The following is a 25,603-nucleotide window of genomic DNA, read 5'->3' as shown; positions in this document are numbered from 1 at the left end:
AACAAAGAATTCCATTACCACAATGAGCATGCCAAAAGATAAGTCTTGGAGGACAAGTTTGTTGAAGTTAAATGGGTCCAAAGCCCCTTCGTGGGATGAATTATTGACTTCCTTGATGTGCTTGTGTCTCCTTCCTTGGTTTGTGAGCAATATAGATAGGTTAGAAAACTACAATCAAGAATAAGAAGTCCTCAAGGCTCTAGTGACATTTCGGCAGCATAACCTTATTTGTGATAATGGATGGATGGAGTGACCTCATGTGTTTTATTTAGAGTATAGTAATAGTTAAAACGCTTCACATGCTTTTTGTTTTAGTGGTTAAATATGACTAAATCAAGATAAAAAAAATAGTAGTTAGGGTTTAGGATGGTCCACATATGACCAACTTCCCATCATTCCAATTTGGATGCATTGAAGGGACAAAAAACAATCATAATTAATCATTTTAATGGGTATGTGGCTTTTGGGGGTAATATTTGCACTTTCTACATGAACTTTTGGGGGAGTATATTGGGGGTAATATCTGCACTATTTACATGAACTTTTGGGTGGGTATTTTTGCATTGGCCAAGTTCGATCGATTTTAGGATTTGACTGGGTTGATTTTGACAATTTTGAGGTTATACGATCATGAAAATGGGTTATGCATGCCAATAATGGCATATTTATGTATGACTATTGAAAATGTCATAAGTAAGGATAAAGAAGGTTGTGGGTGAGAGCAATTTTAAGATGAGTATTCCACCTTTCCTTGGTTTACCCCATTAAAGTGCGGTAACTGCGACAATATTTTTCACCTTTATTGGATAACTTAGAGATGGTAGAGAACTTAGTCCCTATAAAACTCAACCCTAAATTTATTAAGAAAGCTATAGTCAATTAGATCATGGACATCGAGATAATGGGCACGTCAATAGAGCATACAACTCTATCAAGTTGTCAGTGCAAAGCAACTCTTCACTAGGTCAAGTGGATCATCAAGAGTCAAATTTAGTAAATTTTTCCCATTTATTGGAGGAGCTTGATGTAATGAAAAACATTACTTCCTAAATGGGGATGATTGATGCAAATTAATACGTGTGACCACCCAAATCTTCCACTTACTCAAAAATGATTCTACACCATGTCAATATTCTTGGAAAATCAGGAGACTCGCATATTACAAACGATTTTCCTTAATTTGATAATTACTTGTGATATGTGTTGTCATTTTATTACTTTATTAGATCTTGTTCATCAAGCAATTACGAAAACAATGAAGATGAAAACACGACAAAGTACACAAGATATAGGCTCCAAGCCAGGGAAAAACCCCTCCAAGGGGAAAACCCAGAAAATGCTTCTCTTCTTCTATAGAATCTGCTTACAAAGAGACTTCAAAGACCCAAAGACCGAAGCCAACAACCCTACCAAGCACCAAGTCAGCGCCTAACAAGATCTTCTCCAAGGAAACTTCCAAACTTTGACCTACTACAACTTCGTCCCCGAATTTCGGCCCTAGAATTTCGACCCCCTGCAATTGCAACTTCACTGAAACCCTAACTTCGCACATGTGGATGAAGAGAGAGAGAGAGATTTAACCCAAGAAACTTTGATTCTTTCTTCTTTCCACATCCTTCTAGCTCTTATTTTCCTTCGTTATTGCATATCGAACTTGACTTGGATGAGTGTCTCAAATGAGGTCGAGCTCCTTGTATTTATAACCTTCTTGAGGGGTCGAATAACCCTCCCTTAGGCCGACTTGGTCTTGGGATACAAAATGGATTTTTCTTGATAAAATAAATATCTTTCTTTATTACAATGAGTCCAAATGGGACTATGACACATGACCAATATTATTCTTTATCTTAGAAAGACCTAGAAAACCTAAAAGCACGAAGAGTGTGCTTTTGACTCAAACTTGAGTATGAAACCCATACTCAAAAAATAAAATATAATTTATCTTTCTTTATTTTTCTTTCTTTATAAATAATATACAATGTCATGATTACAATTAGGTCATTATGAAGACTGAACCTAGTTACAATTTTCAACACTCCCTCTTAACTAGGGAGGTATTCATAATCCCATTACATGGTACAAGGAATCTCAATCTTGAAGAATTCTCATAAGAAGAGTTAGATTGATAAGCCATCTTTGTGAAGAATTTTTATCATAACTAGCACTATCCTTGAAGGCCTTAACTAGACAAGCTCATCCTTATTCGAGAGAATTATGCTGGGCAGATTTACATGAGTTGCCACACTACCTCTAAGTTACATACCTTATCTGGATCTTCATCAGATATGTCTTTTTAAGACTATTCTTATCTTGGATTTCCGTTTTTGAATCCTCAAAGAATATCGGTCCTCTTTGACTACTCTTATCTTGGATGCCCTGGCTCATCCTCAAGAGTATCGATCAACAACTTCTTTTTCCTATATTCTCTAATCCATAAGGAGTTCCAATCTTTATATGTGTATCCAATCCTCTTGACTCCATTCTTTCCTTATGGCCTTCACTAAGACTTACGGTTGTTAGCCTTAGTCTAGTGCCTGACCTATAAAGACAAGAACTATCCAATATCACTCCCTCTCAATTAGGGAAGAGATATCCACCAAACCAAGCTTACCTCTCAGGGACTTGAGCTTTTAGTTTAGTAACTCTTTAGTCAAAATATCTACTACATATTTATCTATAGGTAGAGAGTACAGCTCCACAACCCTATCTTGTACCAAGCTTCTAATGTAGTGGTACTTGTTGTTTATATGCTTCGTCCTAGAATGAAACACCGAGTCTTTTGTCAATCTTACACAATTTTCATTATCACAATGTATTTTTGTAAGGCTAAGTGGTCCTTCAAACAAGTTTGATAATAACTTCCTAAGCCAAACTGCTTCTCGACAACTTTTCTTACAACAACATATTCAGCTTCAGCATTACTCAAAGCAATTGTATCATGTTTTTTTCTCATCCATGAGACCATGGAAGACCCTAGGCTGAAGCGTCCACTGGTTGTGCTTCTTCCGTCTATCTCACTGCCACCCCAATCTGAATCTATATATCCCATGAGTTGGATTTGTTAGAAAATGGAAAGCAACAACTTATTATCTTATTTTCTTTAACCTTGATAATGCTTGTGAATATTTAGTTATCTTATTTAACTTCTTTAGTTAGATCTTTCATCAAACAATATCAAGAACAATAACAATAACAAAAAAGAGGACACAAATATAGGTTCTCAACCAGGGTAAAACCCCTCCAAGGGGAAAACCCATAAACTCATTCCTTCTTAGGATCTGCTTTAAATGAAATATAGAGACACAGTCCCTAGACAAAATCCTTCTCCCAGTACCAAGTTAGCCCTTTCTCAAGTCCTTCCCTAATTCTGCTTTAAATTACTTAACCCTGCAACTTCGACCTACCAGCTACAACACTGCTACTTGATATGCAACTTCAACCCAACAACTTCATCCTTGCAGCTTCTTGGAAACCCTAATACAATGTCCTCTTGATAGCTACTTAGAGAAAGACAACTCTCCTAAGGACAATGAGGTTAAGATAAGGGTTTTGCCTCTTCCAACTACCATATTCTTCACTTTTCCCTCCTCCAACTCGGACCTGCAACTTTGGCCTATTTATGCAACCTAGAAACCCTATAATTTTGCACGTGTGAGAGAGTTTGAGCCCAAAAACAAGAGATTTCGTCCTCCTAGCTTATTCTAGATCTTCGCTCTCCTTTTCTTGCACTTCCCAACTACATATCGAACTCTTTCTTGTGGATCGAACTTATGAGTGAGTGAGTGCTAAATGAGGTCGAATTGCTCCTTTATATAGCCTTCTCAAGGAGTTGAATTCCCTCTGTTAGGCTGACTTGTAACTATTACGGCCGACTTGCATTTTTGGAGTTTCCAAGACTTTCTAGACTCAAAAATAATTATTTTTACAATTACATTTTTCCTGGAAGGGTCTTATAAACATGATGTTGACTCCTTTGACTCATGACAATAAATCCTAAGACCTAACAAACCCTAGAAGCACAAAAAACATGCTTTTACCTAGAAGACCATCAACAAAGAGCATGAAATCCATGCCTTAATAATAATAACTTTTTCTTTTCTTCTCTTGTTTGTTACATAAGATACATATTGAAATGAGTACAACAATTATGAAGACCGAAACTAGTTACGTTTTCAACACTCCCTCTTAACTAGGGAGGTATTCATAATTGTACAACCAGTGCAACATCATTCTCAAATTGAAGAGTTATCATAAGAAGGGTCAAATTAATAAGGCACACTGTGAGAATCAACATTATGACCAACATTGTCCCTAAGACTTTATTGGACAAGCTCTTCTTTAATCAAGGGCATTATGTTGGGAGGCTTTATGCGTGATACCGCACTACCTTTCCAAGCCACATACCCAATCAGGATGTCTATAAGGTATGCCCTTTCAGAACTATTCTTATCTTGGATCTCCAATCCTGAGTCCTCAAAGAATATCGATCCTCTTCGACTAATCTTATCTTGGATACCTACCCCATCCTCAAAGAGTGTCAGTGCCTTTCCTTTCTTGGATTTTATGTTTATCCAATCCTTCACATTTTTTTCTTCACCACTTAGAGAAGAGAATGTACATGTGATGTTCATAACTCCCTCTCAATTCGCGAGGTCATCCCTATTCTCCTTTAATATTGAGAATAGAACTTAGCTCCTATATAGGGAGACTCCTTTACTCCCTCTCAAAGTCGAAGGAGATCTAGACTTCCTTTCTATTTGGGAAGTCACCATCACAAGCCTTATAGTTTGTCTTCATAAGAGTATCATCTACTAGTTCTTCATAGCTGCCTCGACTCCCTCTTTCCTTTAAATCATCGAGATTTTTCAAGGTATCATGGAGCCATCTTATCTTTTCAATCTTGTGATAGGTTCTAGGCCAATCTTCCTGCTCATCACTTTCTTCCTTGATATGAAATAATTATATTGAGCCTTCACAAACTTCGAGTTTATCATAGCCTTTTCTTGAAAGTGAACTTCCTTTGACCTCCAAGTTAACTTCTTGCACTACTACCTTTTAATCCCAAGATTTCCATATCTTGACTTCATAGTTGCTAGGTACCAAATATCGAGCTTCCCTCAATATCCTTCATATATACAGTTAAACTTGCCTCAAACACCATCATATATTCCTACAACATATTCCGAGAAACAAAATGATATGTTAACCAGATAACCAACAATAATGAAAACTAGACTTACTTCATCATCATGACCTTCTCGTTTCATCAACATCTTCATGGTCCTTCTCCATATGAATCTTCCTTAATGCATCAAAGTGCCCAAGGATTGAACTTGATTACCAAGTTACCAATTTGCTTTCGGAGACTATACTGGATGTTAATCATTATTGTATATATATCCTAGAGAAAGTCTTAAATTATTTATATATCCTTAAGTAAGTCGAATCTTATTTTCAAACATCATATGTCCATATACCTAAGCATATTTTATGACCAAATTTATTTCCAAAAGATTCTACACATAAGAATCTTATCCAAAGTATTATAGCATGCATTCCTATGCTTTCATATGACCATCTAGCTATTCATATATCTCAAAAAGAGCTTGCATCTTGACCCATTGCATTCTTTCATCCCTTTACTAGTATTGATTCCACATTACATGGAATGTCTACTAACCCTCGCATGATGCTTTTCCCAAAGACCTTTCAAAATGATGGTCTTTCTTGAATCATGATGATTCAACTAAGTAGGATAACAACCTCTAACATAATGGTAGACAACATCTCGATGATTAATATGCAAAATGGTCTATCTATTCATCTATCTAGATGATCTCTACAAAGAAACTTAATCATATAAATTCTAGAAATGCTACTAACATATGGTTCTTTCTATGATGCTATGCAAAAAACATACTTTCCTAAAGAAAGACTAAAATTCACAAAGAACCTGGCAATCAATGAACCTTCTTTAGTAGTAAAAATCCTTCATTTCTTCCTCCTTTTCCTTCTTCTCAGATTCTCCCACTGCCTCGGTTACATGAGCTTCATTCCTTTCATTTCTCTTGTTGTTCTACTTGTTTGGACATCCCTCTTAAAGTGTCCAAATTCATTGCATCCAAAACATTGCACTTTGGACATATCTTCTTCTTGGACTTACCAAAATTTCCCTTCTTCCGCTTCTTGAATTGGGCTAGAAAGGCTTCAGATTTCTCATATGATCCAATAACATCCTTGATTATTCCAATATGCATTGTGCCCACAACTCTTCAAAGGGAGTTGAATCCTTCTTGTTGTAAATGTTTGTTGTAAAGTTGCTCCATTCTGGTGGTAATGCATTCAGTATACAAATGGTTACTTCCAAATCAATAATAGGTTACCCAAGTCCTTGTAGGTGGTCTTTTAGTTGAGAGATTATCGTGATGAAGGATGACACATCCTCATCCTTTGACTTCATTCTATACATGTTCCTTAGTGACATATTTTGTCTTGTTGTACTTAGTACAAATTCACAGTTTGTCATACATAGCCTTCGAAGTCTTTAAATTTGCAATGAATGGAACAAGAGAATCTTTAATGGATTCCACTATGATCATTTGTGCCCTTACTTCCCCTTTCTTGTATTTTTCTAGTTATTGTCTCTTATCTTTCTCTGGTTCAGTAATTTCTCCAGTAACATATCCCATTACTTCTTGTTTGGTGAGTATCAAGTTAGTCATTTTCTTCCATGCTAGATAGTTTGAAGCCCGAACAAGCTTATTGCTCTCCTTGCATAAAGAACCCACATGATTTGAAGATTCAGACATAGTGTGATATAATACTTACTTGATAACCAAGATTATTGATGATGTCTCCAACCTTCTTGATTCTCTCAAGACCTTTGGATAGTTCTTGATGATGCCTTTAAAAGTTCTCCCTAGGATGCCTTCACCACCAACTTCCAAGATTGATGCCATGCAAATAGACTTCTTTTTTGCAAGATCAACACCCTCCTTTCGATATTGATGTAGTCTTGATCTTCTTCAATGTAGAAACCCTATATTAGAAGGGTCTTCTGCCAATGAGTCTTTAACCAGATCCCTTCAAGAGATAATTTTCCTTGTAATATTCTTCTTTTAGGCTTTGAGAGCTTCCTATATTTTGATCATCAATTCTTTCTAGTGTCCTTCTAGTTGTCTTCCTTGTTTACCTTTCCTCTGATACCATGTTAGAAAATGTAAAGTGACAGCTTATTATATCGTATTTTATTTAACCTTGATAGTGCATGTGAATCTTTAGTTATCTTCTTTAACTTCTTCATTTATATCTTTCATCAAACAATATCAAGAACAATAATAGTAACAAAAAAGAGGACACAGATATAGGCTCTTAGTCAGGGAAAAATCCCCCCAAGGGGAAAACCCACATTAGAGAACTTTTGAGGTCTAAAATGGGCCTCCTAAGAAAAATGTACAACCAAATAAAATTTATAAGAACCAATAGGATTCAATATGATTATGTCAACCATGAGGGATGATTCACCATTTTTTGTGTAAAATAGTAAAAAGATTAACAAATAATAAAATAATTTTTTCAACTTATATCCCTAAGGTTTTACTCAAATTTATAGCGGGAGTGCTCATTGGATGCAAAATTTATTTCCTCATCCAAGGCATACCCATGTTGCATACTTTTGATGGTCCCCGCGACACAAAAAATGAGTTATACATGAAAAACATTATTGTAATCATGTTTTTCATGTATTTCTCATTTTTCGTGTAGCATGGTCTATCGAAAGTATGCATCATGGGTACTCATTGGATGAGGAATCAAATTTTGCATCCAACGAGTGTTCCCGCTCGAAATTTGAGTAAACCCATAGGGAGTTAAGTTGAAAATACGAGTTGAAAAAGTAGTTTTTCTTTTTCTCCCTCTAAAGTTTGATGATGTAATCTAATCTTATTTTATTATTTCCACTATTATTTTATAATTTTCTTAGGAGGTCCATTTTTTAGACCTCAAAGTTCCCCTAATGGAAACTCTTATCTTCTTAGAATTTGCTTTAGATGAGATACAAAGACCCAATCCTTTGACCAATTCCTTCCCCAAGTACCAAGTCGTCCCTTTCCTAACTCGTTCCTTGATTTTCCACTAAATTGCTTCACCTTGTAACTTCGACCTGTCAACTAAAACACTGCTACTTGATCTGCAACTTCGCCCCTGTAGCTTCTTGGAAACCCTAATACAACCTCCTCCTAAGACCTACTAAGAGCAAGACATCTCTCCCAAGATCAACGAGGTCAAGATAAGGTTTTTCCCTCTTCCAACTACCATATTATACACTTCGTCCTACTACAACTCGAACCTGCAACTTTGGCTTGTTTCTACAACTCAGAAATCCTAGAATTTTGCACGTGTGAGAGAGATAGAGCCAAAAAACAAGAAATTTTGTACTCTTAGCTTCTTCTAGATCTTTGCTCTCCTTTTTATGCCCTTCCCATCTACATATCGAACTCTTTCTTGTAGATCGAACTTATGAGTGAGTGAGTGCTAAATGAGGTTGAATTGCTCCCTTATCTAGCCTTCTCAAGGGGTTGAATTCCCTCCTTTACGATGACTTTTACTTTTGGAGTTTCCAAGACTTTATAGACTCAAAAATAATTATTTTTATAATTACACTTTTCTTGGTATGGTCTTCTAAACATGATGTTGACTCATGACAATAAATCCTAATAGCTAACAAACCCTAGAAGCATGAAGAACATGATTTTACCTAGAATACCATCAATAAAGAGCCTGAAACTCATGCTTTAATAATAATAACTTTTTCTTTTCTTCTCTTTTTTGTTACATAAGAAACATATTGAAATGAGTACAACAATTATGAAGGCTGAAACTAGTTACATTTTCAACAGGATTGCAGTAATAGTATACCGAAGGCAATGATGTATGGTCCCACGCAAATATCGTAGGATATGCTTGGTTGCAATCCAATGATCATGTTTTGGCTCCATCTGAAATTGACTGAGGATATTTACTGCAAAACAAATGCTTGGTCTCGTATTTATCACATACATCAAGGACCCAATTAATTGTTTGTAGCAAGTAGTATCCATCGGATTAGATTCTAAACTCCTCAACTTATTTAGATTAGTAATCATAGGAGTCATCATAGGCTTTCTATCCATCATGCCAAACTTTTGAAATATCTTGATCACATATTTACCTTAACCAAGATATTTCTCACCTGGCTTCTGCCAAACTTCTAGTCCCAAGTAATAATGCATAATCTGAGGATCCTTGATATCGAACTTGGTTGTTAACTCCATCTTGCATTCCTGAATTTGATTCTCTACACATGTGACTAGCAAATCAACCACATACAAGAGTATGATGATTGGTTCACCTTGTACCACCTTGATGTATAGGTTAGGGTCTGCAAAACTATTGGTAAAACCAAGTCTCAGTAAGTATGCATTCATTCTTCCATACCAGGCTCTAGGTGCTTGATTTAAGCCATATAGATATTTCTTCAACATGCAGACATAAGTTTCCCTCTGATTTATTTCAAATCCTTGAGGTTACACAATATAAACCTCCTCATCAATGGTCCCATTCCGGAAAATTGCCTTGACACCCATTTGATGGATGTTTCATCCCATAGTAGCATCCAACAAAACAAGCGACCTTATCATTGTATATCTAGTTGTGGGAGAAAAGGTTTCCTCATAATCAATCCCTTCTTTCTATGAGAAGCCTCTTGCTACAAACCTTGCTTTATATTTATCAATACTCCCATTTACAATGTGTTTCATCTTGTAAATCCATTTTGAAGTGACTATAGATTTTTCACTTGGCCTAGGGAAAATATCCCAAACATCATTCTCCATTATGGGTCGATATTCTTCATGCATGACATTCCTCCACTCTTGATATTTAGTTGCATCTTTAGAGGAAGGTTCTGCTTCAATAAGCTTTGTCATATATGTAGCATACCCAGAATACTTTTTTGGTCTTTTACTTTCTTTGAAGGTCCCTGATGTTGATGTCCTTCTACTTCTTATAGAGTAGTTCTCAACCAAGCATGCCTCTTTCGATTTTCTGAAAAAAATCACTTGATCTGTAGGCTCACTATGACCTTCAACATCTTCTTGAGTAGATGTTTGATCTTGACCATCATTGTCCCTTGAGAAATCCTCAAAGATAGGTATCTCTTCTTCTTTGGATTCAACTGGAACATCCTTTGATTTCTTGTAAGTTATACTTTCATCAAAGATGATGTCCCTTCTTACTTCAATTTGACGAACCTCCATAATACAGATTCTATATGCCTTTGATGAAGCACTATACACAACAAAGATGCCCTTTAGACAGGTAGGATCCAACTTCTTTCTCTTGTCCTTCGGTATATGAATATACATAGGACACCTAAATGTTCGAAGGTGATCCACACTTGGATTATTTCTTGTAAATTCTTCTTCTAGGGTCATGTTGTTGATAATCCTGTGAGGACTTTGGTTGTGCAAGTAAACAATTGTCATACATGCCTCTCCCCTTAGGAATTAAGAGAGATCTTGATCATTTAGCATGGGGCCTGACACATTCTTCAATATTTCTATTCTGCCTTTTAGTCATGCCATTATGTTTAGGATTATAAGAAAAATAAGCTCCCTCTTGATCCCTACTTCCTTGTAGAAAGCTATTAGTTCTTTGGAGGTGTATTCTACACCATTGTCTAACCTCGAAGTCTTGATCTTTCTCTCGGTTAGGTTCTCCACTTCATTCTTGAACTCCTAAAACCTAAGTTGCAGGAAACGTGGGGGTAGGGGTCGTTTCCCCCCTGAAACGGAAACGAAACGCGGAAACGCGTACCTTACGGCCTGGAAACGCGTTTCCGGCCGTACTGGCACGTTTCCCGAAACGGAAACGTGGTAGTACGGCCGGAAACGCGTTTCCAGGGCGTACAAGCCACGTTTCCCTAATTTAATGTGTTGTTTTTTATTTTTTATTTTTTTATTGGTTTTTAAAAATTTTTTAGGTTTCTGGAAAATTCTAGAAACCTATTCTAAAATTATAAAAGAGCAGTTTGTCTCATTCTCTCATCACACTATTCAGCAAGTCGTTTCTCTTGGAGACTGGCAGTTGTTTCAGCTAGGGTGTTTTGAGCAGTGAGCAAAGTAGATTTCAGCAGCAGGAGAAAGAGATTTCAGCAGGAGATTTCAGTAGCAGCAGATTTGGCTCAGCTACAGCCATATTTCTCTTCTCTTTTCTGGCATTTCGGGGTAGTCTCAGCCACAGAAAATTAATTTGGGTAAGCCACATTCATTTTTTTAGTTTTTTCTTACTATTTCTTCAATTTTTCTAGGGTTTAGGCAGCCAAAAATATGAAAAACGTTTTTTATTTATAGATTTGTTTTTTAAATTTATTTTTGCAGCAGATTTGGCTCAGCTACAGCCATATTTCTCCTCTTTTCTGGCATTTTAGGGTAGTTTCAGCCACAGAAAATTAATTTGGGTAAGCCACATTCATTTCTTAGTTTTTTCTTACTATTTCTTCAATTTTTCTAGGGTTTATACAGCCAAAAATATGAAAAACGTTTTTAAATTTTATTATTTACAAATTTGTTTTTTTAATTTATTTTTGCAGCAATGGCTTCCAGCCAAAGTGCAGCTGCAAGTGCAAGCCCTAGGGCCAACCCAAGGGCTGAATATTATCCTCTTTGGAGGCATGTGACGAAGCTTCAAAGATGTGGAGGTGGTGGCTCATGGGAATGGCGATGCAATCCTTGCAATAATACGTACAAGGGCTCCTACCCAAGAGTGAAGGCGCATCTATTGCATGGAGGAGGACAGGGGATTTCAGGTTGCACAAAAACATCAGATCCGTTGGCAAGGAGGGCATATCAAAGAGAGCAAGATGAGGCGGATGGTACTAAGAGAAGGCATGATGAGCTTACTCAAGCTCCATCTAACATTGAGCCAAGGATTGTAGTTGAAGCAAGAAAGAGGAGAGCTGGTCACACTCAACAACATGAACAACCAGCACCCAAAAATACCAGAGGCCCAGGGGCATCCCCTTCAGTTCAGGATAGCAGAATTGCTAGATTGGTGAATGTGCAAGCAAGAGAAGAAACTGATTCCAGAGTGGCTAGGTGCATTTATGCATGTGGTATCCCATTCAATGTTGTTCGCTCTCCTTACAGGCAAGATATGATAAGGGCAGTTAACAAAGCTCCTCAAGGGTACAAGGGGCCCAACTATGAGAAAGTCAGAACCCAGCTTCTCAAAAATGAGAAGGACCTTGTGGAGGACATTTTAGCTCCAATTCGTTCTTCCTGGAGTAGCTCTGGGGTTACCATAGTCTCAGATGGTTGGAAAGATATGAGGAGCAGACCATTGATAAATATCATTGCCACTTCCCCCAAAGGAGCAATGTTTATCAAGGCAGAAGACTGCTCAGGAGAGGTGAAAGATGCACAATACATTGTTGATGTTATTATAAAAGCTATTGAACAAATAGGGTCTAACAAGGTGGTGCAAGTTATCACGGATAATGCACCAGTTTGCAAAGCTGCAGGTTTAATTATTGAGGGGAGGTATGACCACATCTTTTGGACACCATGCATTGTCCATAATCTGAATCTGATCTTAGAGGAGATCGACAACAAAGTTTCCTGGATAGGAACTCACAGGGGAAGCAAGGGAGATTATCAAATTCATCACCAACCACCACCAGTCTCAGGCCATATTTCGAGAGTACTCCAAATTGGAGTTGTTAAAAGTTGCTGAGACAAGATATGCCTCAAACTTCGTGATGTTGCGCCGCCTTGTTGAGGTTAAGCATGCATTAGTTTCTATGGTGGTGAGTCAACTTTGGATTGAGTGGAGACAAGCAGATTCAGAGCGGGGATCTATGGTGCGTAGATTGTGCCTTGATGAGGATTGGTGGAGCAAGGTAGATTTCTTGCTAAAGTTCACAACCCCTGCATTTGAGCTTCTCCGGAGTGCTGACACTGACCAACCTTTCTTGGGAGAGGTATATGATGGCATGGATTCCATGGTTGAGAAAACTATGGAAATCATTTCGCAGGAGTCTCCACAACTTTTGTTTGTTGATGATCATTTTGCTGGTTTGATCAAGAAAATCATTGTTGATAGGTGGAACAATTTCAATACACCATTGCACACTTTAGCACATGCTTTGAACCCCAAATTTTATGATGAGGAGCTTATTGCTAAAAGCAATGGGAAGAGGAAGGCACCCCATAAGGATAGAGAGGTGGCTACTGGGGTGAAAAAAGCCCTTATGAGAATGTTTCCTTCTCATCTACATAAGGAGGTAAAGGAGGAATTTGCCAGTTTTGCTGCAGGAATAGATGATTATGCAGATATATCAGCTTTGGAGGAGAGAAGCACCATGAATCCAGTTAGGTGGTGGATTTGTCATGGAGCAAATGGTGTACATTTGCAAAACCTTTCCATTCGTATTCTTTCACAAGTGGCAAGCTCTTCATCAGCAGAAAGGAATTGGAGCACTTATGGTTTTATTCATTCTGTGAAGCGCAATAGGTTGGGCTCACAGAAAGCAGAGGATCTTGTTTATGTACACTCCAACCTTTGCCTTGCATCTCGTAGGGGTCCAGAATACAACAGTGGTCCTTGTAAAGAATGGGATGTGGATGCAGAAAATCCTGATTTGGATCTCTCTCTTGTTGCCCTGAATATTGAGGCCGAATCTGATCGTGGAATTGGTGCATCATCTTCTTCAGCACTACCATCCACTGTTGAGCATTGTGCTGCTTCTATTTTTGATGAGGATTGTTATGATGAGGATTAGTCTTTTGTGACTTGTCTCTATAGTTCTTGCAGCCTTATAGTCTTTATTGTACTTGCAGCCTCATATACTAATATAAATAAAGGCTGATTTTGGATTTTCCTATATTTTTATTTTCATTATGTGATCATTCATGACTCATGAGTAAATGTGATGTAAATTTAATCTTAATGTTTAAATGTAATAAATTATAATCATATAATGTAAATGTATCATTCATGCTTTATGATTGCACATATATATAATAATAATTTTTAAATATTTTTAATATATATATATATATATATATATATATATATATATATATTCGTGTTTCCCCGTTTCCAAAATTTGGGGAGGTCGCGTTTCGTTTCGCTTCCCGTTTTGGAAACTCGTTTCCGTTTCCCCGTTTCATGCAACTTAGCCTAAAACTTTTTAAATACCTCGTCCTTGTTCTTGAGAAGTTATAACCAAGTCTTCCTTAAGAAATCATCAATGAAGGTTACATAATATTGATGCCCACCAAGAGACTTGATTTCCATAGGTCCACATACATCTGAATGTATGAGATCTAAAACTTCCTTAGATCTGGTATCACTTCTTACAAATGGCTTCTTCACGTTCTTTCCTAGAGCACATCCCTTACAGGTCCCTTCATGTTCTTCCTTCAATTCGGGGATGCCATTGACCATTTGACTTAGAGATGGAAAAATCTTATAATGAAGGTGTCCATACCTTCTATGTCATAGTTTGGAAGGACTCACATCCAAGTGGAATAGGGCATGAGATAGAGGTGTATAAATTATATATAATGTCCCCTCACAGATCCTAATCACCCTAGCATCATCAATACTAGAGCCCTTACCCAAACCAAAACCTTGCTATCAACAAAAGCAACTCTATCACCCTTAATTCTAGACAAGAAATAGAAAGTAAGTTTTTCTTCAAACCTGGAACATATAAAATATACTTGAGGTGAATGCTTCCACTAGACTCTAGCTCCAACAAAGTAGATCTAATGCCTTTCACTAGATATCCCTTCTTATCTCAAAGTTCGATTGAATGATAGGAGTTTCCTTTAGATAGGGTTTGAAGTTGACTGCATTCTCCTTTCATATGTCTGGAGGCACCACTATCAATAACCCAGACATTCTCATCATTGAAAGTGTTGGATAAAGCAAAGAACAAACTTCCATCTATTACTTCCTTCGCAATCTTGGAGATGATCTTTAATATGAAATCCTTGATAGATTTAGCGAGATTCCCAAGAAAAAGTTGAAACCCTTCCTTACAATTCTTTCCATAGTGCCAACTAGAATGTGATCTTCAGTCTCCTTCTTGCACCTGAGCTCTGATACCATGCTAGAAAATTAGAAGACTCGCTTATTATAAATGATTTTTCTTAACTTGATAATTACTTGTGATATGTGTTGCCCTTTTATTACTTTATTAGATCTTGTTCATCAAGAAATTACCAAAATAATAAAACCACAACAAGACAAAGTACACAAGATATAGGCTCCAAGCCAGGGAAAAACCCCTCCAAGGGGAAAACCAAAAAAAGGTTTCTCTTCTTCTATAGAATCTACTTACAAAGAAACTTCCAAGACCCAAAGATCAAATCCAACAACCCTACCAAGCACCAAGTCATCCCCCAATAAAATCTTCTCCAAGGTAGCTTCCAAACTTCAACCTACTACAACTTCATCCAAAAATTTCAGCCCAACAACTACTCAGAATTTTGGCCCAACAACTACAAGGAAGAATTTTACTCACAAGTTCTACAAGACTCTCACACATGGCACGTAGAAATTCTCCTAAATTACCCTAATTTTCCCTATAAGTTGAAGCACATAGAGAGAATCATGGACTGAATTAATTATGTAGGGAAACGAGTGTTTAGCTTTGAATGTTTGATTTCTAAGCACACAATGTAGGAGGATTGTAAGACCTATTAAATGCTACTCAAAGATCCCATTAAATGTAGGTGTGTGTAGAGAATTTAAGTATCCAAATGTGTTAAAATATGCAACTAGGGCCAAATTCCACTTTGGACAGCTCATTTGAAGAAATGATTATTGGATTGAATTCCTCTTTCCTCGAGGACCAAAATTGAACTAAAGCTCACTGAATTTGGACAAGGAAAAATATGATTTTGAAGGTCAGCCCACACATGTGCAATTGGTCAAGGTCAGCTTGGGGTTAATGAAAATTTGAACCCTTCTCCATCTCATATAAATAGAAGAGACTTTCATCCTCATTTTAGCATCTCATCAACACACCTCTCTTTCCTCATCTGATTGGTTTGTATATCTGATTGGGCAGCTATTCATCTCACACATGCGAGTTTGTGGAGGACTGATCTGACCTGCATTGACTTTCTGTTTCTGGGAGACTTTGACCAGCATTGACCGAGGCTCTTTTGACTTCATTTGACTGCGTTCTTGGAGGGGTTATCTCTGTTTCAGCAGGCCGCATTTATTGGCACAGATTTCAAGGTATTCTGAGCAGGTTGATCTGCATTGACTGATTTGACTGCGGAGTTGACTTTCTGACTGAGTTTGACTGCTCCTTTGTTGACTGTTTTTGCTGTTGGTTGACCTCCAAAGAAGGCCAAATTGCTTTGACCTTGACCAAGCTCAAGGAGGACTCTTTTTCTGCTGTGTTGCCCACTGTTGACTTTCTGTTTAGGGCTTTGACTGCTGTTGACTGAGAGCAGGATTGCAGACTTTGTTTGGGCCATCTATTTGACCAAGGGCAGTGGTATTGGATCATCTAATTGGAAAGTCAAGTCACCTTGACTTTGACTCTCATCATTGTACTCTATTGGAAATTCTCTCTCCACTGAACATTTGATATTTGACAATAAGGATTGATTAAGGGTTTTCCCCATCTTGGGGTTTTTCCCTAGCTTGAGCCAAATTCTTGTGTTCTCTTGTCTTGGCTTGTCTTCTGCATTTTATTGTTTATGTTCTATCCACAGTTATTGTCAATGGTTAATGTGATTGCTATTGTTAATTAAAGTGGAAATTATCATTGGACTAATAAAAAGACATTGAAATAATTGTTGCAAGCATAGAACATACCATTGTTATCTAAAATTAACAAAATGAATCAACTTCATGCATTATAAGGCCTATGGAAATTTGCATGTGAAGATGCAAACTAGAATGTAGAACCTCAAGAATTTTCCAGGACACCTAAGCTATAATGTTTAGGACAAAAAGAAAAATTCAATTTCAGGATGTATAACTCAGCAGTTACAGTTACGACTTATATATAATATGTCTGAAATGACGTTATTGTAGAACAAATGTCTGACAAAAAGCCCTTTTCCATAATTCATAAATCTGCGAAACAATTGTCCATGAATGCCTCAACTGATAAGTTGACGGTTTCGTTTATAATAATGAATCATATCCCCAACATGTACCAGGAAGGTCACAGGGCAAAAGCAACCTGAAAATTTAAATAATGAGGGGAAACCAAGGAGAATTTGGAGGACATGTTACATACTTATAAAGTTACTAACAATGCTATTCTACTGTCCAAATGAGCCAACAAATAAAGAGATTAATGGTTAATCTTGTAGACATTGACACCTCTAGGTGTTATATCATTTTGCAGGGCATTCTTTGGTCATACCATGATGATATGAAACTCTTCCATGCCTTCAAGATATAAGAAAGAATCTACGAATTACATGACCAAAGACCACAAGCCCTAACAATGCTGTGATAGTCAATCTTCTATCTCTCTATCAATAAGTTCTTCATGTTTTGTCTTTGATTTTGTCGCCTTTGTTGACCGTAAGTGTTGTGGTAGGATATCTTGTTGAGAGGAAAGCTCAGCTATAAAGAGTACAGTTTGTGCCCATCCTGCATACTTGCCAAATCTTTTCACAAAAGCTTCAGAGACATTGCGTGATAACTTTGGGGTGAAGCGCTCACCTGAAAGTTCAGGAGTAATGTATCGTGTAGCAAGCTGACATTATGGAATGGGAAGTAAGAGGCACAGCATGATGTTAGGTGCATGTACAAGTATCGTTACCTTTATTGAGCAAAAGCAACACATTCCCAATTCAAAATAGACATTTTAACATAAGTAAAAATCTCACCTGCCATACATGTGTATCAACGGGAATGGCATGGTGTTGATCTAGGGAAAAAAGTGCAACACAAGCTGCAACCTTTGGACCTATTCCTGGCAATGTGCAAAGAGCCTCAATAGCGTCTTCAAGCGGTAAATTTCGTAGAGACATGAGCCATTCCTTGCCTCCACCACATTTTGACTTAAGAGACTCCACTGCTCCAACTATATATTTGGCCCTGTGTCACACTACCAGCAGACTATCAATAATTACTAAAGAAGTTCTATAAGTGTGAAAGAGAATCACACTGGTCATGAACTGAAAGCAAAATGAAGCGCTATTATAGATTTCTATGTGGAATTTACAGATGAATTAATCATAGTTTAGAAATAAAACATAAGCAGGAATGCTAGGTTACCAGATCAACCAAGCATTTGCGTTTCCATAGGAACACTAGGTTACCAGATCGATCCAGGATTTGCATTTCCACAGATCTGGATCCAGATCCATACGTCCTGCATACAGTTGGGGCCCTAAAACCTATCTTTTGTCTGTAAAATTAGATGCCATCCCTCATTTTAAAACAAAACAATATAAGTTTTTCACAGCAGTCTGCATTACTGAGTTTGTGAAAGAGATTTGATTCTTGAGGCAAAATATATATTTGGAGATCTGAATTTTTTATGTTACTGGTTCATGGGTATTATTTATGAAACATACATACATACATACATACATGCCATATCCCTGTATCCAGATCCAAACTTTTCCAAAGATCTATCCCTTTCCATGCAACTTAATAAGAATGTGAAGAAAAAATTCAGTTCTTGAGTAGATGATAACTACAAACAAAGTTGCACTTTCATAGTTCCTCAGATGATTCGATGCAGATTGTTCAGATATTTGGTCATGTTTTTAACTTATTTTAATGTTCATAAGTTAGGGGGAAAGACATCAAGAAAAAAGAAGAGGACTGCACATAAAGATTAAACAATCATACATTCGATTCTGTTGATGTATAGTGCAAATAAATAAAAAAAGAATGCCAGATTTCATAGATAAAGATGAATGTTTACACAAGGCAGTTTACAAAAGAGTCTAGCATATAGTCGATGTATGGAGTGTGCAAATGATTGATGTTTCAAAAAAGTTGATTCACTATTCAACAAATTTCAAATCGCATGTCGGAAAGTAACAAAGCAATAGTCGGTGTTACACCTCATATGGCATGAAGTTTCAGTTGTAATTTTCATCACAGTGAATGGGTTTATAGCATGATACATGTGAAATTTTGATGGATTGGGGGTGTAAACCTTCATATTATTTGAATGGATGGTGTTTTGGAGAATCATTTTTATCCTTCATGGATTGTCATGATCATGGCTCATCTATTGGTTTGCTTCATATTGCATGTTTTTGCTTGATGGATCATCTTCTTGGTATACACCTCATAGTTGCCTGCAACTTCATATGATTTATCTTCGCATCATGTTGTTCCTTGGAGCATCCTAGTGATTATGGATGGTAGTACTGTTATATTATTGGAAGGGATGTTCCACATGGTTCCTTTTTCTTGTGTTATACTAGATGGTGGGACAATTTTTACATTATTCTGATGGTATATCATGCCTAGCTGGAGCACCTTAGTTCTTGAGGTTTATTTCACATATTGATGACACCTTGGCATGGTTGGCATTTCATTTTGGAAAGCACTTGGCATTTAACCCCTTTCACCTGGTTCCATCACAATCTATTAGATTATTTGCTAAGTTGCACGAAACCCCGAAACGTCTAGAAGTTTCTGAAACAGGGACGGCCCGAAACGCAACCCCTGGAAAATGGAAACGTGGTCGAAATGTTATATATATATATATATATATATATATAGAGAGAGAGAGAGAGAGAGAGAGAGAGAGAGTCAATATTAAATAAATTATAACACATTAATTTGCAAGAAAAGAAAGAATGAAACATATTAATGACATTTTAGAAGGAAATCCAAATTTATATTAACTCCAACAGATGATTACAGGATGCAAATATCCAAAATTTGCCTTTATAGATGAGGCTTTACATCCAAGACTCCAAAATCAGCCTTTATATGTGAGACTATATGTGCTAAAACTGAAATAAAACATGAACTAAAGATCGGTGTAATATGAGAAGGTTCTCCCTCTTATTTCCTTTTTGCCTGTATTTCTGAATATATTACTCGTTAATCTATCAGATAAGTTGTTATGGGAATTAATGTCATTGTAGAACAGCACCTTCATAAATTTGTTCAAGAGTGACAACAATAGAGCTCTCCAAGACTTATCTCCGTATTTGTTTTCAGCGTCATTAAGGCTGATTGTAGCATGCTTTTAGCAGGGCTTTCATCCTTAATCATTCACAAAACTGTCCCCTTTACATTGGTATTTCTTGACTCCATTTGCCCAAGATTTAATAGGCACTAGTCTCTAATTTATCTATTTACTAAAATGTATTTGTTTTGCTAAAGCTAAGTCTTCATAATCACCTTCAGCCTGGTTGTCGTGACTCGTAGCTTTAGTAATCCAACCTTAGGGAATCCCTCCTGTTGTAGAAGACCCAACCTAAGTGAGGGAAATAGCCACCGTGGTGACAGTGGATGACCTTTCCAAGTTTCCCATCAGGCTTCATATTTATGATTAGGACCCTTTCATCAAGTGCGAGCCTAGGTCGTAAGAGGCTGAAAGTTGGATCATTCATAAACTCCAAGCTTTCTGTAATAATTCCAGGATAGACAGTACGCCATATTCAAGGAAGCGTGAAGCACATTAAACAATAATGAAGTCCCTAATACAGATGATAGATTCCCAAATTTCTATGGCAAGACTCCTCAAAACAGTGCCTTGAGTCAGATGCATAAATGTAAAACTTGGTGACGATGTGATTATTGGCCGCAAAGTTGCCTGCTGTGATGTTGCAAGTTACGAAGTTGTAGGTGGCAAAGTTGCACTAACGGCTATAAAGGAAGTGCACAATGCATCTCTCAGCAAAGAGAATAGTAAAGAGAAGTTCATGCAAAATCTAAATCTAATAACAGGGAGGCATAGATAGCAAAAGGGGTAAGACCAAATAAATTAATTTGTAGGTGAGAAAGTTACATTTATAGCTGTAAAGGGTGTGAATAATGCATATCTCAACAAAGAAAACAATAAAGAGCAGTTCACTCAAAATTTAAATCTAATAACATTAAAGCATAACTAGCAAAAGGGGTAGACTAAAGGAGATCAACCTGTTAAATCCCTACCCAAACCTCCCTATTTCAGGGAACCTAGGAGTTAGTCCCTTAATGTATGAAGCCATCTTCTTTTTGTAAGGGTCATCAGGTATTTATTGGGTAGTTAATGTATAAGGGTACTCATTTAATAATGGGACCACAAGTAGATAGGATTTTGCTAGTGATAAACTATTTATATAACTAGAAATCCATGTAATGTTTTGCCAAGTATTGTTAGTATATTGGATATCTACTCAAATGGAAGTTGCCCTCCAAAGGGGCCCATGAATATTGCTCTCTTTCTGGAGTTATCAATAGAAGGCTTCATATTCTGCAAGTTTAATATCATTGTTTCTCCTATTTACTTTTCTGCAGTTTATATTGCTTGGATATTGCATATAAATTATTGTTTTCACTAAAGCAAACTACAAGTGATATTGAAGCTCTTTCCTGTGCCAACACACACGCAAATATTGGAGAATTTTTTTTAAGGTCTTAGAGGTGTTCCAACATATCTAAACAAAACAATCTCTCATTCAGCAGGTAAAACTATGGCTAGGAGGCAAACATGTAAGCAATACAAGTGGATGTCACCTGGTTGGACACCCTTGTACACATATATTTGTGCCTAGCGAGTAGTACCGCATTAGACAAAATATGTATACACATTTGATCTTCCACATAACTTCAGGAATATCAGAAGCCCACTAGGAACACCTGAAACCATCCCTACATAAACCTATCAATGGATTTGTTGCTATAGCACACTGAGAACAACACTCGAGGAGATGTCTCTCACATACCAAGGAATCAGGTAGTATAACAATGGGTACAATCTAGCCTCCATAGTTATCACTGTTAAGATTCAACCAAGTACTATTGTTGGAAACCCTCAAGTATATCATGCTATAGCACTTGACACTCTTTTTCTCTTAAGCCCCGCAAACTCTAGCCTTGCAACACGAGTACTAAAAAAAAATACTTGGAATATCAAGAATCTGATAATTTCATCACCCACAGTAATATTTAGGTAGCAGTAAATATAAGTCAAGTGGACCAAATAGTACCATTGTGGGAAACCTATCTCCAAAGACTCCTTAAGCAACACTAATCACATTGGTATAGCTCTTTGGTAACTCTTTTGGTGGACAAGACCCAACTATTATGGTATAATTTCTTGATCACATTGGTATAATTCCTTGGCAATCCATCTGGTGGACCTAAGTGCCCCATGACATCCACTAGAAGCATGACCATGGACAATAGGATCACCCAACTAGAAAACCCAAATGCCCATATCTAAATCCAGGTTACTAAGATAAAATTCCCAGAAAGCCCAAGTTTCTCCTATTGTCGACATGCAACAATAACTTTCTCAGCGTCTAGCCATCAACCTACCCAATGCGACCAAATGGAACCAACCAAACAAGCACAATTGGAGACTTTAGCATGACCTTTGAGAAATTGGTAATAATCATAGAGGGCATGACCTATCCTTTTTTCAAAGGATGTTTTATCAATAGTCTCAAAGAGGAGACCAGAGCACAAGTCCCAATGGCCCAATGGCTCACCCATCTACTTGATTGGATACCTCTTAACAAGCTAGAGACTGACAAGTGATGATAACTACACAAACCAAAAGATGCACCTTTATTCCTTATCCACGTCGCCCTTCTATAACTATGACTAGTTCACCAACACCCCAACCTTTGAGGTTCCACAAGTCGACCTTGGATGAAGCAACAAAATGTCAATGTTTTAAACTTTGTTATAATCATGATGAAAATGGGTCAAAGGGCATAATAGATGTAAGGAACCAAAACCATTTATTACAGATATGTCCCAGCTCAGCACACCCAAGGAAATTTCAAAGGAAGTCATGCCAAATTTGGATCCAGCAAAGACTTCGCTGCCTCTTGAAAAAATCACCCAAAAGCCTGCTTGAAAAGAACCCTAAATTTCCCTCCATGGTTATCAAGGATATCAACTCCCTAGACCCTGAAGTCAATTGGATATATCAAGCACAAAAATTTTAATATATTAATCAACAATGACAAAACCCACAATTTCATTGCACAATTATCAAATCATGATAGCCGATGGAGGTGTCAAGTGTGAGAAAGCGAAACGTCAAATGGGAACTATTTGCTTAAATTAAACATGTTCACTATTGCAATGGGAAACTATGTTGTAATGCCCAGAGCAAGATGGCTGCAAACATTGGGTTCGATTACAATGGATTTCAAGGAGTTGTAGATGAATTTCAATAACTAAGGTCGTAAACACAACCTCAAAGGTCTCCAATCCAACTCCCTAAAAAAATATCAACTCTCATAGTATGGAAAAGCTCTTGAAAAAGGCCACTCTAGCATTATTGCCCAATTCAATGCCATCGAAGCTATGGGCAGCCCTCCATAGGAAATTCACCTTGATAGTTAATGGAGGTATTAAGTGTGCAAATGTGAAACTTCAAATGGGGGTCTATTTCCTCAAATCAAACATGTTCACTACCGAAATGGGAAGTTGTAACATAGTGTTCAAAGCAAGATGGTTAAGAATATTGGGTCCACCTACAATAAATTTCAAGAAGTTATAAATGAGCTTTAATAAGGAGGGTTGTAAACAAATCCTCAAAGGTCCTCAAAGGTCTCACCCATTTAATGCCATTCAATTATAACCCATTTAATGCTATTCAAGTTATGGATAACCCCCACAAGCAATTCACCCTGATTTAAAATTGGTTTTAACTAAGCATCAATAGCTATTTAAGGCATCCCATGGCTTAACTCCTTCAAATGGAAACCATGATCATGATATCCCGATGATTCCCAATAATCAACCACCCAATGTGGGTCATTATCGACATCATTTTGCACAAAAGAATGAAATTGAAAAGATCATTCAAAAATTGTTGGAGGTTGACGTGATATGTCCTAGTAATAGCCCTTGCTCATCCCCATTAGTCATGGTTTTAAAGCAAGAAGGAAACTCACACATGTAGCCAACTTTCGTGCTCTTAATAAGTTGACAATGAAAGACAAATTTCCCATCCCAATGATTAATGACCTTTTGGATGAGCTTCATTGTGCCCAATTCTTCATATATTGGAACATTGCTCTAGGTACCACCACCTTTGGATGAAAGTGGCAAAAGAACATTAAAGTTTATAATGATGCCTTTTGATCTTTTTAATGCCCCATCCACTTTTTAAAGCCTCTTGAACAAGATTTTTTGGCCCTTCCCATGCAACTTTGTGCTTGTCTTCTTTAATGATATCTTGATTTATAGCAATGTCTGACAAACCACATGTGAAGCATGTTGATAAAACCCTACAACTACTCCAAGGTGACCAATTGTTCCTTAAACTTTCAAACGAGCTTTTGGTGCTTTAGGAATGGAATACTTGGGTCACATAATAGGATACGAGTGTAAGTGAATCTCAAGAGAACTGAGGTTATGAAAGCATAATCAAACCCTAAGGGATTGAATTACGAGTAAATTGCAGCCCCATTAACCATCATACTCAAGAAGAATGCCTTTGTGTGGAACCATGCAATAGAGCAAGCTTTTTTCACTTTAAATGAATCTATGTGTACTACCCTAATCTTAGCAAAGCTCGATTTGATGAGAGTTTTTTCTTGGAATGTGATACCTCTAGACGAGGTCTTGGGAGCATGTTGATGCAAGATGGCACCCATTGGCATTCACTAGTGAACGATTGTGATTGACATTTGAGAAAGTCCACCTATGAGAAAGAAATGATGGGCATCCTTCATGTCATTAATACATGGTACCGATGTCTCATTAGGAGGTACTTTTAAATCTAGATGGACCATCATACCTTGAAGTGTTTTAGGAATAGTGGTTGTTGTCACCAAAGCAATACAAGTGGGTAACTAAGACGTTAGGTTATGATTGTGGGATCATGTACAAGAAAGCCACGAAGATTGTGGGGTCTATGCTTTTGTCTCGAAAATATAAGGAAGGGAACCTCTTTGATTTATCCTTATCGATGTCAGATTAGCTTGAAGAAGTATGGAAAATGGTTGGCTAATGACACACCTTAAGGACCACAATGCCCCTACCAACTATACTCACCAACGGGACACTCAGTAGCGTAAAGAGCATTTTTTGGGGCACATAATTATGCTTTAAAAGAAAGGGTGCTAGAAAAATTGCATTCATCTCCTACCACGAGTAACTCTAGCTTTTAGAAAACATATGAAGAGTTAAGCACTCCACGTGAGAAGGCATAGAAAAAGACATCCATATTCTTGTATTTGAATGTGAAGTCTATCAAATGAACAAGGATGAAATTGTGAAGATCCTTCTGGAATTGCAACCACTATTGATCCTTGCCACTATATGGGTTGACCTTTCCATAGATTTCTTAGTGCGTCTCCCTAAAGCCAACAACAAATATGTCAACATGTTGGTAGTTGACTACTTAATATGCCCACTTTTGTGCCTTACC

The 25,603-nt window shown here is 37.2% G+C and overlaps 1 protein-coding gene across 2 annotated transcripts in view; it reads right to left on the bottom strand.

Annotated features, from left to right (window-relative positions):
* Positions 1 to 17,111: 17,111 nt before the first annotated feature.
* The window catches only part of LOC149215032 (N-glycosylase/DNA lyase OGG1-like), a 75,271-nt gene continuing 66,779 nt past the window's right edge, over positions 17,112 to 25,603 (bottom strand). The window contains exons 2-3 of one of the 2 annotated variants that reach the window (XM_089392494.1): positions 17,913 to 18,123; positions 17,112 to 17,779 (exon numbers count right to left, since the gene is read on the bottom strand). In XM_089392494.1, the coding sequence (XP_089248620.1) occupies positions 17,537 to 17,779; positions 17,913 to 18,123 (454 nt within the window). In that variant the 3' untranslated portion in view covers positions 17,112 to 17,536. The remainder of the gene's footprint in view (positions 17,780 to 17,912; positions 18,124 to 25,603) is intronic. The other variant, XM_089392495.1, reaches the window with a different exon arrangement.

Source organism: Pinus tabuliformis, chromosome 1_1 (assembly GCF_031772625.1).
Source record: "Pinus tabuliformis cultivar Carrire ecotype Pingquan chromosome 1_1, CPIR1, whole genome shotgun sequence".
Lineage (NCBI taxonomy): Eukaryota > Viridiplantae > Streptophyta > Pinopsida > Pinales > Pinaceae > Pinus > Pinus tabuliformis.
The sequence above is the reverse complement of the archived record's forward strand: the minus strand, read 5'-3'. Positions and strand labels throughout refer to the sequence as shown.